The following is a 13,461-nucleotide window of genomic DNA, read 5'->3' as shown; positions in this document are numbered from 1 at the left end:
TGATGATATCAGTGCTTTATAGGAACTTTTCTACGGCCCAAGGGGATATTATTATATCAATGCTACAAGTTCCCCGACAAATTCCTCTCCAGGTGCCAATGACTTTACATTAAGTCTTTTCTTGCTGTCTCCGCATCGCTTGTAAAGCTCGAATTCCTCCTCCCGGAATTGATGGCAGTGGTAGAACTGTAACTGCACTTATCTGTTGGCGCTGATTTGGCGCCCGAAGAGTTCACTGCCACCCGCATCTCGAGCGAATGGTCTTGGAAGACTCGCTGCGACCCCGAATTCGTTCCATGCGTCCTGTTCGTGAGATTTGCCGATGCATCCTTGATTTGCCGGCCAGTCTCACGCACAATCTGTCTGGCATTGGGCATGCAGGCAACCACTACGCCAGTGCAGATCTCAATGGCAGACCAGATCGTGGTCCCACGCGCATCAGCTGTCGCATTTGCGGATGTCGCGAATGAAATCAGGCTGCGAAGGCGGACAACACTAACTACCGTGAGGCTGATTTCTGGTCAGCGTCTTCAAGCTCAGTGACTGAAGAAATCCGGGAGCCCACTCACAAGATACCAACACTGAACATGGCAATGATTCCGAGCTTCTTCTTCATCTTGAGGTTCAACTTATAGAGCTGTGTCAACGGCAGAATGAGCATCCAGACATCGAGCGCGATGTTCATGCCGCCATGTGACAAGCCCATTTTGTTGAGGTCGAGGATGACTCCACGGGGTTCCTTGTCACGCCAGCCCTCCCAGATGAGCCATGTAGGCTGTCTCTGGACGAAGCTGAATACGATGAATATGAATCCGACGAAGAGGTCGTAGGCTAGCGTCCACCAGATTGCGATCCTGAATTTCTTGTCCGGAAAGATGCGGAGGAAGAATAGGAGAATAGATGCCTTTACGATGGAGAGGATGAAGACGTAGAGTGTTTGGACCATTAAGAGGTACTGCAAATGGTTAGCTGATGTTTGAAGAAACCCTCTGTAGTGGAGTCGGTCGATCTCGATAGTACTCACCCTGAGAAAGGTAGTAATCTGATAGTCGTGGAGAACCCAGATATCAAGCCCTAGACCTTGCGGTATCACTGCAGAGCTGTATTAGCCATATTCTTCTCAGTGGCTTCTTTGGAGAGTTGACTTACTGTACTGAATCAAAACTATGAACGGGATCAAGGCGGCCTACCCCGACGCCTTAGCCAACGTCAAAAAGAAGCTGTAGACCATTTGTGAAAAGGGTACACTCACAAATGCAACTACCATCAAAGTATCGTCAGCTCCCCAAGGAGAGTACCTCATGACTTTTACTGTAATTCGGCATGCGAAGAAGGCGGACGCAAGTATGAACATGCCAAGACTGGTCGCTCTCGACTCGTGGCGATAGTCTGACAGAGGGAATCCACATGCAGTTCTTGTGATATTGACAAAGGCTGTAAATGCAAGGCTCCGTTAAAAAAATTCGATCTTCTTGTAATGAGGTGAGTAGAGAATAGCAATGCACTCACTCAGGGACTCGACCACGCTACATCCTTGTTGCACGCAACCCCCGACAAAGTTGTTGAAGCCTTCGTCGACACATAATTCCGCCTGCGACTGGTTCGCAAATGCAGGCTGGCTCATTGCCTGAAAAAGACACTTCGTCTAAACTCTGTCGTTAGCTTCCTCGACAATCGGACATTGTAAACCTTAATCCTCGACTAAGAAGACTGGGACGATGTGACCACTTACAGAACACTGTGGAGCATCAGCCAACGACTGCGCGCCAGCGAGCCTCAAGAGGCACGACGCTCCAACGGCGACGATGAATCGCAGAGTCAACATTGCGGGACTCGTCTGACAGCGAATGTGCACACACAAACACGAAAGCCGCAAAGAATGACCGAAAGGAGAGGGAGAAGCCGGTGGGAGCGGACGTAAGAAAGGGAGGGCCTCTAAGTCAAGTTATTACCTACCCTTTCTTGTTGTGCTTGATGACGGAATCGGTACCCAGGGGGCCTAGCCCAGCGCCCATCTCCAAGTTGCGATTTGCGAGGCGACTTCAGAGGCTCAGAGACGAGTACGCCAAAAACGGCGTTGGTATGGCTTTCCCCCTCTCCTTTGAACTATTGATCCTGTCTGATGTCCCCCCCTGCCTTGGGCGTACGTTAGCGGCGCAGAGCTTATCGCCATCGTCTGCCCCTAATCGTTTCACAGTTTCAGCCTGGGAAGAGAAAGGCGATACTGTAGGAATTCCAGAGCTTCTGACGAAGGGTACCAAACTCGTGAAAACCAGTCCATGCCAGCTTGATGAGGCTGTACTTCAAAGGAAGAGAGCAGCCTGCTCTTGCCACGTCTTGGAATGTCTTAGGAGATTGCGTTGCGCCCGCAACCAGCTAGGATCCCGCTAAAGATTGAGGGAAAAGAAACCATCGAACCAGAAAGCGTGAGAGCGTAACGGAGTACACTCCAGCCCGCCCGCGGATCCTCTTCCGGACTGCTGGTCAAAAGCCAAGTTCGCCGCGAGCAGTCAGCCTCCTTTGAACTCTAATCACCCCGTTCCCACCCCAGATCGCTCTCGCCCTATGCCAAGCTCTCCCAACTTTCCCCAAGAGCCCACAAGTGAGAACGGCTGGGTTCGGAGGCTTGCAATAGCCGGTAGATGATGAGCAGAAAAAAAGAGGACATTCCTCCAATGAGCGGGGGATGCTCGTCGCTGCCCATGGACGGGCACTTATCCGCGCCATGGTCAACTGGAATGCGATAAACCCAGTCAGCCACGGGTGGCGGAATCGGGTGAGGTCTTCTTTGTTCTGAAGTTACCCGAGATGACCGATATACAGGGCGTTTCGGGGCTTTGAGAGCCCCCGGTTCGCCGTGGCCTTCTCGGTCCGTAGACAATGGTCCAGGAGACTCCCGAAGAATAGAAATCAATAACACCAACACAATACGCAGATGGAAATGTCGAAATCGCATGATGTGGAACCGCAGAGTTATTTGAGCAGGCACTCTTTAGCCTGGCATTACCTATGCCGACCAGTTGTTATTAGAGCTTGAAAGTCTTGAACTAAGTTCGACCAGTGATCTGCAACGCCCCCTCTACGAAATGGTACAGATGATCTTTCCCGAGTTCTTGTTCGCCTCTAGGTGCGCATGAGCCTCTTGTATCTTCTCCCACGGAAGCACCGTATCAATTACGACCTTGAGCTTGCCCGTCTTAAAGTGCGGCACATACTCCTCCAACCGATCCCTCAACTTGCCCTGGTACTCCACGTCCCTGCTCCGCAACGTGCTGCCCTCAAGCCTGATCCGCTTGTACAGCAGAGGCCCAATGTTGGCCCCCTCGATGTTGGGCCCGCCCAGCAGGCCGAGCAGGACGATGCGCGCGTCCCGCGCCGCGACGTCGAGGTTCTTTTGGAAGTAGCCGCCCCCGACAAAGTCGACAATCACGTCCACGCCCTTGCCGCCCGTCGCCTCCTTGATCTTCTCGGCCCAGTCGACCTCCCTGTAGTTGAAGGCCGCCGTGGCACCGACTTTGTTGACCACAAAGTCACACTTCTCGTCGGACCCGGCCGTCGCGTAGACGGCGGACGCACCCGCGTCCTTGGCCAGCTGGATGCCCGCGATGGAGACGCCAGAGGCGCCGGCGTGCCAGAGGACGGATTTGCCCTTTGAGAACTCGCCTACGAGGAACAGGGCTTGCGTGGCGGTGATCCAGGTCTAGTGTACACTCATGGTCAGCATTTCACGAATGCCGACATCGGTGGTGCAAACAGATGACGGGGAAACCATGCAGGCTTTTAGTTTTCTTCTTACCTCTGGAACACCAGCGGCCTGCTCCCAGGACAGGAAATCGGGCTTGTGCAGCAGCATCTTGCTATTGACGGCAATGTACTCGGCGTATGCGCCACCGTACGCGAGGCCAAAGACCTCATCTCCAGCCTTGAAATTGCCGTGGTCGCCCGAGCCAAAGGATTCAATAGTCCCGCTGAATTCGACTCCCAGGGTCTTGGGCGCCTGGGGCGGGAGCGGGTAATTGCCAAGACGTTGGATCTGGTCCATGCGGTTGATGCCAAAGGCCTTGATCTTGACCAGGGCCTCACCTTCGCCCGCCGTGGGCTTTGGCGTGTCGGCATTGATGAAGAGGTTCTCCTTGGGACCTTTGCCGTCCTTGATGTCTGTAGTTTTTTTGTATTTGTAAGCCATTTGTCTGTTACGTATGGTGAAAGGCATATTCGACTCACCAACTGCTCTCATTGTTGAGGCCATTTTGATAAAGTTTTCTGATCTTGATTTCAACCTTGCCAATCTGCACTTGAGAAGTTAACTTGAAAAGAATGAAAGAGATTTGTCAGTAGCTCGAGAAGATGAAGTCTCACCGAGGTCCCCGTTCGGTTCCCCTCAATGACGTGCATCCGGGCCCACTGACTAATCCACTCGGGCGCCCCCGTGCCGCTCCGTAGCCGGCTCCAATATTCCGGTGCCGTGTCCGCATGGTTTCCAACCACAGCTCCGGGAAACGCTACTTGTAGTCTCCGTTCAATTTTCCTGGCCGTAAAGTTCATATACCTCATCTTACGCAGTCTGAAATATGCCCGAGTTGCAATGACTGAGACTACCATGTATGAGCGACAAGCTTACAGGCTTAGTTCAGTATCATCTTTGGTCAATTTCCCTACTGGAATGGGGGTTTCGATGAACTGAACGTGTTAGTTACTGTATCCCGAAAGTCTCTCAAGAAACACAAGCTAGAATGGACCTGCATTATCCTGATTTACGCAATTCTGAGGTATTCTATCAGTGTTCCGCAGGATCTCAAGGGTAAGTCAGTCTGTTGCTGTTTCTCCTACCCTGTTGACTTCCTCGAATTTCCACATAGATATCCCAAGACGTCCCAGCTCCAGAGATCTGAAATACTCAAGGCGCTTTTAGCGGCAGCGGCAGCTCGTCGAGATATATATCCCACGTATCTAGGATAGCCCCCAACTCCTCGGTCACGAAAGACTGCGGGAAGAGGAGAGGGATTGATATAAATCCCGTTCGTGGTTCTGACTATCAGTTATTCATGTTTCTGACTCGATAGTGTATTCCCTGAAGCCAAAATGACTATCGATCACGAGATTGAGGCGCCTTTATAATGGTGACATCAAATGACGGTGAGCCGGTAAAACGGTGGTGCATGGCCTCGTAAGATACCCGGCAAAATGGCGCCGGCAACTGACGAGTTTGCATAGTTCGAAGCAAACTCATCGAGGGCCGGGGAGCTCACAGGGCGGATCTAAACTAGACTAACCAGCACAAAGGCCAAGCGAGAACACCCTCCCTCGCCGCCTGCTCAATCCTTTCAATGTGTTTTGTTTTCAAATTCGTGCAAGACTCGTAAAGCTTCATGAAAGAAGAATACTCGGCAGCGGGACACCAACGTTCTCACTTCGCGTCAGGCGTCGCCGAGCATGCGAGCCAAACGAGAATATTTTTGTCTTCTAGCCTGGTCACCTGGAAGTAAGCTTCTAGCTAGCATAAGTTGAAGTACCCCAGATCAGGCTGTCAAGATTGAAGTGAGGTCAGTCAAGGATTCCCTAGGCACAGAGTGGTTCTCCAGATCTTGACATATAGTCTATCTACGGGCAGCCGATGAAGCTAGTAGTGAAATGCTGGCATGAACTAGGAACTGGCGTACCGCTTAATGGATGAGACTATAGAACTGGATACGCAAACTTTAGGTTTGAAAGACTCGAAAACGGATGGAATGAGGTGGGTTGATACGTGTTGCAATTGCCCGGCTGATGAAGTTTTACGAGCCACTTGTCTCTTGAGTACCTCCATATAACGATAAGCATAAAGAGAGGATGAAAGCTGCAGGCACGGAAACACGATGAAAGTGAGCCGAAGAGAGGGGTAAAGGATGAAGATCGGGCAATAGTCCCAATTGAGTTGAGCAAAGTGTGTGTTGTGTGGAAATTAATTGATGGTCAGGGTGCGCTGTAACACCCCGAATTGGCCTGGCCAGGTTGCTGCACAGGCCACCAGGCACACCACCGCAACCCGTGGGCCGCAGGCGGCCGGGAACATGTAGCCCCGCTAAGCCTTCTAGGCCGTTGGAGGCGAGTGTGCCCGTCTGGACCAGAACGATTCAGCTCGCTAAACTGCATTGATACGAATACAAACGCCAGATGCCTCGAGTTCGAACGAGGGGTCAGTCGTGAAGCCGCTGAGTCGGGCGAGTTAGGTGGTGACATCTCGGAATGAGCCAGATGAGCTCCCTGTAAGTGATCAAAGTGTTGGGTGAGTTCAAATCCACAGCTGCGGCGGAGACATCTATCAATGATAGGACGGATGCCATTGTATGGGATCTTGGAGTTGTTTTCTGCTTGTTTTTCTCCCTAACCGGAAGGTAGAATATACGAAAAGGAGAGTGAGGCTTTGGAAAGACATTCGCTGTGTCACTCGTTCGTGGCGGTATCGCGTCTGATACATTTTGGCGCTATTCGCGTCAAATGTGTCGATTCTGCCTGAACAGTGATATATCCGCATCGGTCCTCCGTACAGATAAATATAACCTGTTGACGTCGTTCGGGTTCCGTGGAGAAGTTGGCCGCAGATTCCACCTCACAACATGGCAGGATCTCGATGCGGTGACAGGCAATGGTCAACGTCGATTTTATCTGAGCGATTAAGATAGCCTGTCTCCGCTGTACGCAACGACTTGGACTCAAACGGCGGGCAACGGTTCTCTAGAACTTGGAAGAAAACCTGCCACAACGGAGGCCGGAGAGTGCTAGGGCCCCGGAGACCCTTAGGGTGTGAGTGTGACCTCTTGAATGTGTCCCCTGCACCCCGCGAGAATCTGACATGTGCAGGAAACCTGTAGGAACCCTGTCTTGCCCTGGCACATCTTTCAAAACCCAGTCGTGCCAGTATAGCTGGGCAGCATCGCAGGTAACTGTTATGACACTGACCTCGATTGACCTAGACGGGAGACCTGAAGTTTATTTGTGCTTCAGGGCAGATCTGAGGGGTCACCTTCTAATGTTTCGAGATGTTGGTCGTCGTCCAGTGTTTATGTCTGAGAGCGTGACCCTCAGACGAACTGTGGCTAAAAATGGAGCCTTCATCCGATGGGCGATCCGTCCGGTGTTCTCAACGGCGGCGGGTAGGTGGCTCTTGGATGTTTCTGTGAAAACATTCCTTCGACTTGTTTCCTCGGTCGGATGGGAAGGATGTTAGTACGGTGCATCACTGACAAGTAGCAACTGACTAGAACGGGCAGGAAGCTGCATGCCATACTTGCCTCGAGGTAGGTAGGTACTGTGTAAGGTAAGAGACGCACCATGGCAGCAAAGGAAATTGGCGTACAGGAAAAAAAAAGGAATGCGCTTCTAGATCCCGACGGCTCGTCATTGCCAGACTTGGCATTCAATTCGACCCCCTGACCGTGAGTCGGCTGCGGCATATTTTCCCGGTTCGTAACCTACTGCCCAGATTGCCCAGATGAAGTCGAAGTTGGAACCCGTAGGGCCCGAACGCCTTGCACGATTCTCCAAGAAAAGGAAGGTACGGAGTGTCCGTACTTCAGAATTGAAGTTAAGGTCTGCAATAGCGGCCGTCTGCTCTTGCCTAAACGATCAGGCTACTTTTGGGTCTCCCACTAGCTAAGCCAATCACATCTCTTAAATATCTAAGTCCTCTGAGATTTCCTTGTTGCTGCTTTAAGTCCGATTCCGTTCTCCATTGTCCCGGACTCCAAGCCCCCAACATCTCCAGTTTGATCTCCCCTCTCCTCTCTTCTACCACCTATCATAGCCCTTGCAAACCCATGACAACGGCAGCTGTTTATGGAACGGAGTACGGGAACGATAGCGAATTCACGGATACGTCTCCTTCTCCCTCGTACACTGCGGGGCATGCGGCACAGCTAGCAACCACGACGTCGAAGCCAGCCATAACTTCCCGTCTACGAGAACACCTCCGTCCAATGCAAACAATTGTCTCATCGAAGGTTTCACGCCGTGCGAACGGACAAAGCTCGTGGCTTGCTGCCCGCCTGAGAACAGCCAACTGGCTTGCGAATTCAACGTTGGACAGGCTCTCGTTAGCTTGAGCATGTTCTTCTATCGGAAAAGACGCAAGCCACAGCTTTCGATACAGCCCCGTCAGCAGCCCCGAAAGACGTTCTACGAAAGAAGATTCGCTGCTGAACTCTCATAGTAGTCTCGACTACTTATTTTTGTCACTGTGGGATCAGGCCGTCAGCTGGGAGTCTGGAACAGTAAACCTGTCGCCGCCGTCTCCACATCCGAGGGCGGGCATTGTCAACTTGGGCGTTGCATGGTACCTGCATTAGCGCGAGGTTTTGTTCCTGAATCCTGACTTGATTCGCACACTGCTTGACACTGGTCCGTCAGCCGTCAGCACCGGCTGCCGCGGCCACAGGTGAGTTGGCAAACACGTCTGAATGCGTGTCGCATTCACTCAGCTAAGGCGGAGATATCGGCAGGGGCCTGACAGAACGTCTTACAGTCAAATGAAAGATACGACTGTCACTGGCAATGCTGGCCGACGGATGGCGGCCTGGAATTTCGGATCACGGCTGCGCATCAAGCAAAGGCTTCCCCGCCTTTGAGCAAGCATCTCTGCCGAGAAACGGCTGGCCAGTGCTATTGGATCTGCCAGCATGACAGGAAAGAGCGATGCGTACGTGTACGGATCTTTCGTGTGTCTACGGAGTATCGCCAGCTCGCTGCCCAGATGCTGATCAACGGTTGGCCGACCCGCTGAAAATGCTCAAGCTTACCTTGAGTCCTTGACTCTGTTTCCTGAGGTGGGCTCGAGTCATCTCATCTCGCTCGTCCGAACTCCTTGCAGATTCGGAGCGATCAGGAGGGCCGCGACCAGAGTCGAGGACTGATTCCCACGCAAGGAGTTTTCAAAGGGTGCTTCCGAGCGACAGTGTGAAGCAAAACACAGACGATCAACGAACGATCTGATGAAGCAAAGCAAGCGCTTGCTGGTCAGTCACCTCGTGGCTCTATTCGTACTCTATCTTGCTACACCCAATAATACCCGGATCTAAGTGGTCATCTGGGTCCGAGTGGGTCAAAAGGTAAATGAATCCCACACCTCAATTCCCGCGCTCCAAGGTCGGTCCCCTCTGTGTGCATATTCTTCCCATCCTCTTTCACACCCCCATTTGATTTCATCCCATTTTGGAGGGTACGTACTCCGAGAATCAACTTCTAGCCCAGTCTTTTCGACTTCTCTTTTGCTTTTCCCGTCTTCTCTGCGCAACCACACCACCAAACTTGTCAATCCTATTTTCCCGCCCCCCTCTCGGCCAAAGGGGAGTAGCCGCTTCGTCTGCCTGGCCAATTCTGGACTGCCAAAGCCACCAGCAACAAACGTAGGAAGCGCAAAAAAAAAACACGCACAAGCACATACACCATACCTGGTCTACCCCCTTTCCCGTCCGTCCACACAAGTCATCCACAATGGTCTTTTTTTCGTGTTTACTCCCCTCGTTACCAAGAACCCGTTCGTCTAGCCCACTTCTGATTCGTCCCAAGTGAAATAAGCTGGTCAGTGAATAGCGAAAGAGAACAGAAACCAGCCCCCCTTGTTCAGCCATGGATCGTGTCCCTCTTAGCAGGGGTCTGGAGGAAAGGCGGCGTGTGCTCTCTTTCGCCCTCCCAGTCCAGCTCCTCTTCTCATCTCCAGGCCTGGGAGATGCGTTGCTCCACCCTTCATGACCGGGCGAAGGTACCGTCGTCCCTGACCCATCCCATTACCTTACCGCAAGGCAGGGCCCCAAGGTAGTGTAGCACAGGCACTAAGGTAGAGAGCCCAGTCAGTGTCCACCGCCCCCAGTTCCCATGTCGTGTTCCATTGCGCCCATCTCTGTATATAAGTTCATTTCCTCCAGGCCATCCCGTCTCCCGTTTCCCTTTCCCTCCTCACCCACACTCACTCATTCAGTACCGACCCAGACTTTTTAGTCGCTTTCACTCGTTAACCCAACCACCTAATCCTCAACTCGCATCTACAACTCTTTCGAGTCTTAATACCAAGTTCTCCTCCCCAAACAACCGTCAAAATGAAGTTCTCCGCTGCCGCCCTTGTCCTCGCCGCCACCGGCGCCATGGCCAACAAGAACGTCACCTACGTCACTGAGGTCGTCTCTGCCTACACCACCTACTGCCCTGGTCCCACTGTCATCTCCCACGCTGACAAGACCTACACCATCACCAAGGTACGTCGAATCCGGGAGGTGGACGGGATGATTTCAGAGTGTCTCGGCGCTCGCCGGCCAAGCGCCGGCTTTTACGCTCCCCGAGACTCGGAGATGGCCCGACCTTTCACCTCCAAAAACATGTCGATCTCGAACCCAAGCTAATAACATTCCAGGCCACCACCCTGACCATCACTGACTGCCCCTGCACCGTCACCAAGCCCGTCATCACCTCCTCCATCGTCAAGTGCGAGAACTGCGCCGCCCCCACCAAGAACGGCACCATCCCCGTCGCCACTCCCGCCCTCAGCAAGACCACCGTCGCCGGCACTGCCGCCATCACCCCCACCAAGCCCGTCTCCGTTCCTACCGCCGGTGCTGGCAAGGCCGCTGCCCTCTCTGGCGCCGGTCTGGCTGGTGTCCTCGGATTCGCTGCTTTCGTCCTCTAAATCAACATTCACGTCTCGCCATCCACGTCTCCCCCTACGATCTTTGACGTACGATAATATTTTAATTTTCGTGGGGAGCCTACGACACCTAATGACTGGAGCGCGGTTGTGAACCCATTCGACACGCAATCGACTGGATGGGTACTTTTTTGGATGGGAGTTTTGGGAGTCTCCTTGGATAAGGAGAGCTTGGGAATGGGTCCCAAAAACGACGGAGAAAGGAAACGACACGCCCACAGAATACCCGGTACATTTTCTTGCCTGCATGGCGCCATGGAGTTCTCAATCACGGGAACGCCCAAGCCATGCAGTAAACTCACACCTGTCAATACTGCAACTTCTTGTACTTGCTTTGCAAACAAACCTTCGCCCCAATAACGGTTTTTGTGGCTCGGTATTCCCGTCAAATCGCCAATTGAGGATCATATCCGCGTGTGTGTGTGCGGTACATACCATCCTCTTTTCTTCATTTTCGAGAGGCTTAGAGAATGGGAATATAATGCGACCATGATGGGTTATTCTACGACTGTCTCGTCTTTACTCGCGGCACAGTAACCTGTTTGACCCAATTCACATCATATTCTCCCCTCGCCTGACGATTGAGTACTCATCCTCATGTGTATCACGCCCTACTGCCAAAACGAACTGCCGCGTAATGTGTATGAATGTCCAAATGTGCTGTTTGCTAGCCCATCACTTCGACGTGACGTCTAGTGAATGGATGATTTCATAATTGTAATGAGCTTATCTACCTCGGAGAATTTCTCAAGCTATGGCCCGCTTGCCCTGGGGATGATAAGACATTGCTATAGGCATTCGGACCACTGTCCGTTCAATGAGTTCCTAGCAGGATAGTATCCCGAGGAGGCAGAATTACACAAGCGGTCTCCGGGATCCGGAACTCCATGTACGTCTAGTCTACTTCTTCGGGGGCAAGAGCATTATCACATTATCGGCAAGTCGGTGACTCTTTGCTTCGGGAAGTGACAAAACGGCTGTGACGACGAAAATACGTTCAAGACAACCAAGGACGCCGGAATGGAAATAGTCTAGCAATAGCGCGGAGCTTGATGAGAGGTCCCCTCCCCCCTCCCGACTCCCCGAGGTTTGACGGATATGGATTCCGGTGAGAGTGAAGGATGTATTTTGTAGATGAACTGACGGAGAGAGAAGAGGGGAACACATCGGCCTCATTTCGCTAAAGGATGAACAAGGCCATTCACCTTCGAAAGATCATTTGCGTGGAGGAGGGTTCTTGAGTGTGTATCTTGGAAAGAGGGCGCAGTCCCGCATGCCTAGCATACCTAGGTACTGGGCGCCTCTGCTTAGGTCTTGGGATTTCTTCCACCCCCCTTTTCTGCGCCGCAGCCGTGCCGCATTCCTTGTGCCTAGAGCGCATACGAGGTACAAACCTTTCTCTCTTAGGTGAGTGTCTTGAGAGAGACGCGGCATTCCAGCCAAGAGGAGGGGGGCGACGTAATTGCTTCTTGGTAGAGATGGGTATGAGGAGGAGCTAAGAGCTGCAGCCCGCCTGACAGACCGCTATTCGGGGGCTGAGATTTACTATCGTCGCATCCAGATCGATTAAGGTTGTTTTGTTTGGTGGTTTATTCTTTGTTTACCTTGTTATGGAGAAGAACCTTATGGAAAATAGGGGGTGTTCGGGGGTACGGAGTACAGACGTACCTAGCGCTGCGCCGTACCTGCATCTTGCAGCGCTTGGGCGCTGCTGCAGCGGTGAAAGGTACAACCGGATTGGACGGGACGAGCACGCTGTGATGGATCATGGAGGTGTGGGTCTTTGTTGCTGAGCTGGAAATGGAAACATACCGTTAGTACGGATACTCGTGAGTCGTACCTAGTGCAGCTGGTAATTCCAGGCGCATGGTTTTGGCTATGCCATTCTAGATTACAATGAGAAAAACGGTGAGCTGAAAAGAAAGGGTTGGGAGTGTGGGTGAAGCCCATTTTCCAAACACAAAACATTGTAGGAGGAATGTGAAATTTCAACCCAAGGTATGTAAAGAGTACGGACTACCCCCTACTGGACTATCGTTCTAGAGCGATATCCCTTTAATGGGTCGTCGACAATCTCTATATGTGCACATAAGCGGTGTTGCAAACGCGGACGTAAGCGAGATTAACAACCCAACTGAGCCACTATGCGCTGATCGCCATCAATCGACTTTCCACGAATGCATTAGAGCGCATGGATTGTCACCCAGGATTCTTCGGAACAAATGAGGCATTAATGCTAGAGGCATCACGGATGCGGATGACATTTCATAGGGCGACAGGGTTATATACAGTTATCACTTGCTTGACGCCTGTCAGTCGAAGCTTGGCGCTGGGGAAGATAATCTTCATGGGTAACCCTCCCCGAGGGCCGGGGGCCTTTCGGGTTCGTTTCTCCTGCTGCTCACCTTCAAGCTTCCTCACGGATAAGCGGCGTGAGAGAGTCTTATCCTCCCTCGACCAGCGGGTGATCGTACCGGATCCTGGAGGGCGCGGAGACCGTTGAACCCGGTGGAAGCCGGCTGGGCCGGAGCCGTTGGTCATGTCGTGCCGCTTGAAGCGGTGGCTCGAATGTCTTGCGCGTGTTGACTCTCGTCCTCTGCCCTTCAGACTTATAAGGCATCGTGAACATCCTAGGGTTCACGGGTGATTGCCTGTCCGGATGAGGTGTTCAGAGCGAGCGAGTTGGAATTTCGACTGTATTGGGATAGTAAGACGAGGGCTTCGGGGAGCGTCGGTGTGTCTACAATTGTTCCGGCACAATCAGAGCTACTGCGAAGGCTTCTCAATTT

General features: G+C 52.3%; 5 protein-coding genes across 5 annotated transcripts; 1 reads left to right on the top strand and 4 right to left on the bottom strand.

The window, feature by feature from the left end:
* Positions 1-104: 104 nt before the first annotated feature.
* On the bottom strand, positions 105-1,825 carry CCOS01_05823 (uncharacterized protein; the record flags this gene model as incomplete). Its single annotated transcript, XM_060453999.1, has 7 exons — positions 105-510; positions 570-955; positions 1,025-1,092; positions 1,150-1,186; positions 1,253-1,434; positions 1,510-1,645; positions 1,733-1,825. 7 exons carry the CDS (start codon positions 1,823-1,825, stop codon positions 105-107), a joined length of 1,308 nt encoding a protein of 435 aa, XP_060315771.1.
* A 1,254-nt stretch (positions 1,826-3,079) lies between these two features.
* Positions 3,080-4,249, bottom strand: CCOS01_05822 (zinc-binding dehydrogenase; the record flags this gene model as incomplete). The annotated part of the gene is made up of 3 exons (XM_060453998.1): positions 3,080-3,700; positions 3,797-4,158; positions 4,225-4,249. The coding sequence occupies 3 exons, from the start codon at positions 4,247-4,249 to the stop codon at positions 3,080-3,082; spliced, it is 1,008 nt and encodes a 335-aa protein (XP_060315770.1).
* Positions 4,250-8,500: 4,251 nt separating this feature from the next.
* CCOS01_05821 (uncharacterized protein) lies at positions 8,501-8,656 on the bottom strand (the record flags this gene model as incomplete). Its single annotated transcript, XM_060453997.1, has 1 exon — positions 8,501-8,656. One exon carries the CDS (start codon positions 8,654-8,656, stop codon positions 8,501-8,503), a length of 156 nt encoding a protein of 51 aa, XP_060315769.1.
* Positions 8,657-10,070: 1,414 nt separating this feature from the next.
* On the top strand, positions 10,071-10,654 carry CCOS01_05820 (mmc protein; the record flags this gene model as incomplete). Its single annotated transcript, XM_060453996.1, has 2 exons — positions 10,071-10,226; positions 10,382-10,654. The coding sequence occupies 2 exons, from the start codon at positions 10,071-10,073 to the stop codon at positions 10,652-10,654; spliced, it is 429 nt and encodes a 142-aa protein (XP_060315768.1).
* Positions 10,655-12,937: 2,283 nt separating this feature from the next.
* Positions 12,938-13,213, bottom strand: CCOS01_05819 (uncharacterized protein; the record flags this gene model as incomplete). The annotated part of the gene is made up of 1 exon (XM_060453995.1): positions 12,938-13,213. One exon carries the CDS (start codon positions 13,211-13,213, stop codon positions 12,938-12,940), a length of 276 nt encoding a protein of 91 aa, XP_060315767.1.
* Positions 13,214-13,461: the final 248 nt, after the last annotated feature.

The sequence above is a fragment of the Colletotrichum costaricense genome (genome assembly GCF_030867565.1).
Source record: "Colletotrichum costaricense strain IMI 309622 chromosome Unknown Scaffold_5.1, whole genome shotgun sequence".
Taxonomy (NCBI): Eukaryota; Fungi; Ascomycota; class Sordariomycetes; order Glomerellales; family Glomerellaceae; genus Colletotrichum; species Colletotrichum costaricense.
Note: the sequence above shows the minus strand (reverse complement) of the source record. Positions and strands in the feature narration are given on the sequence as shown.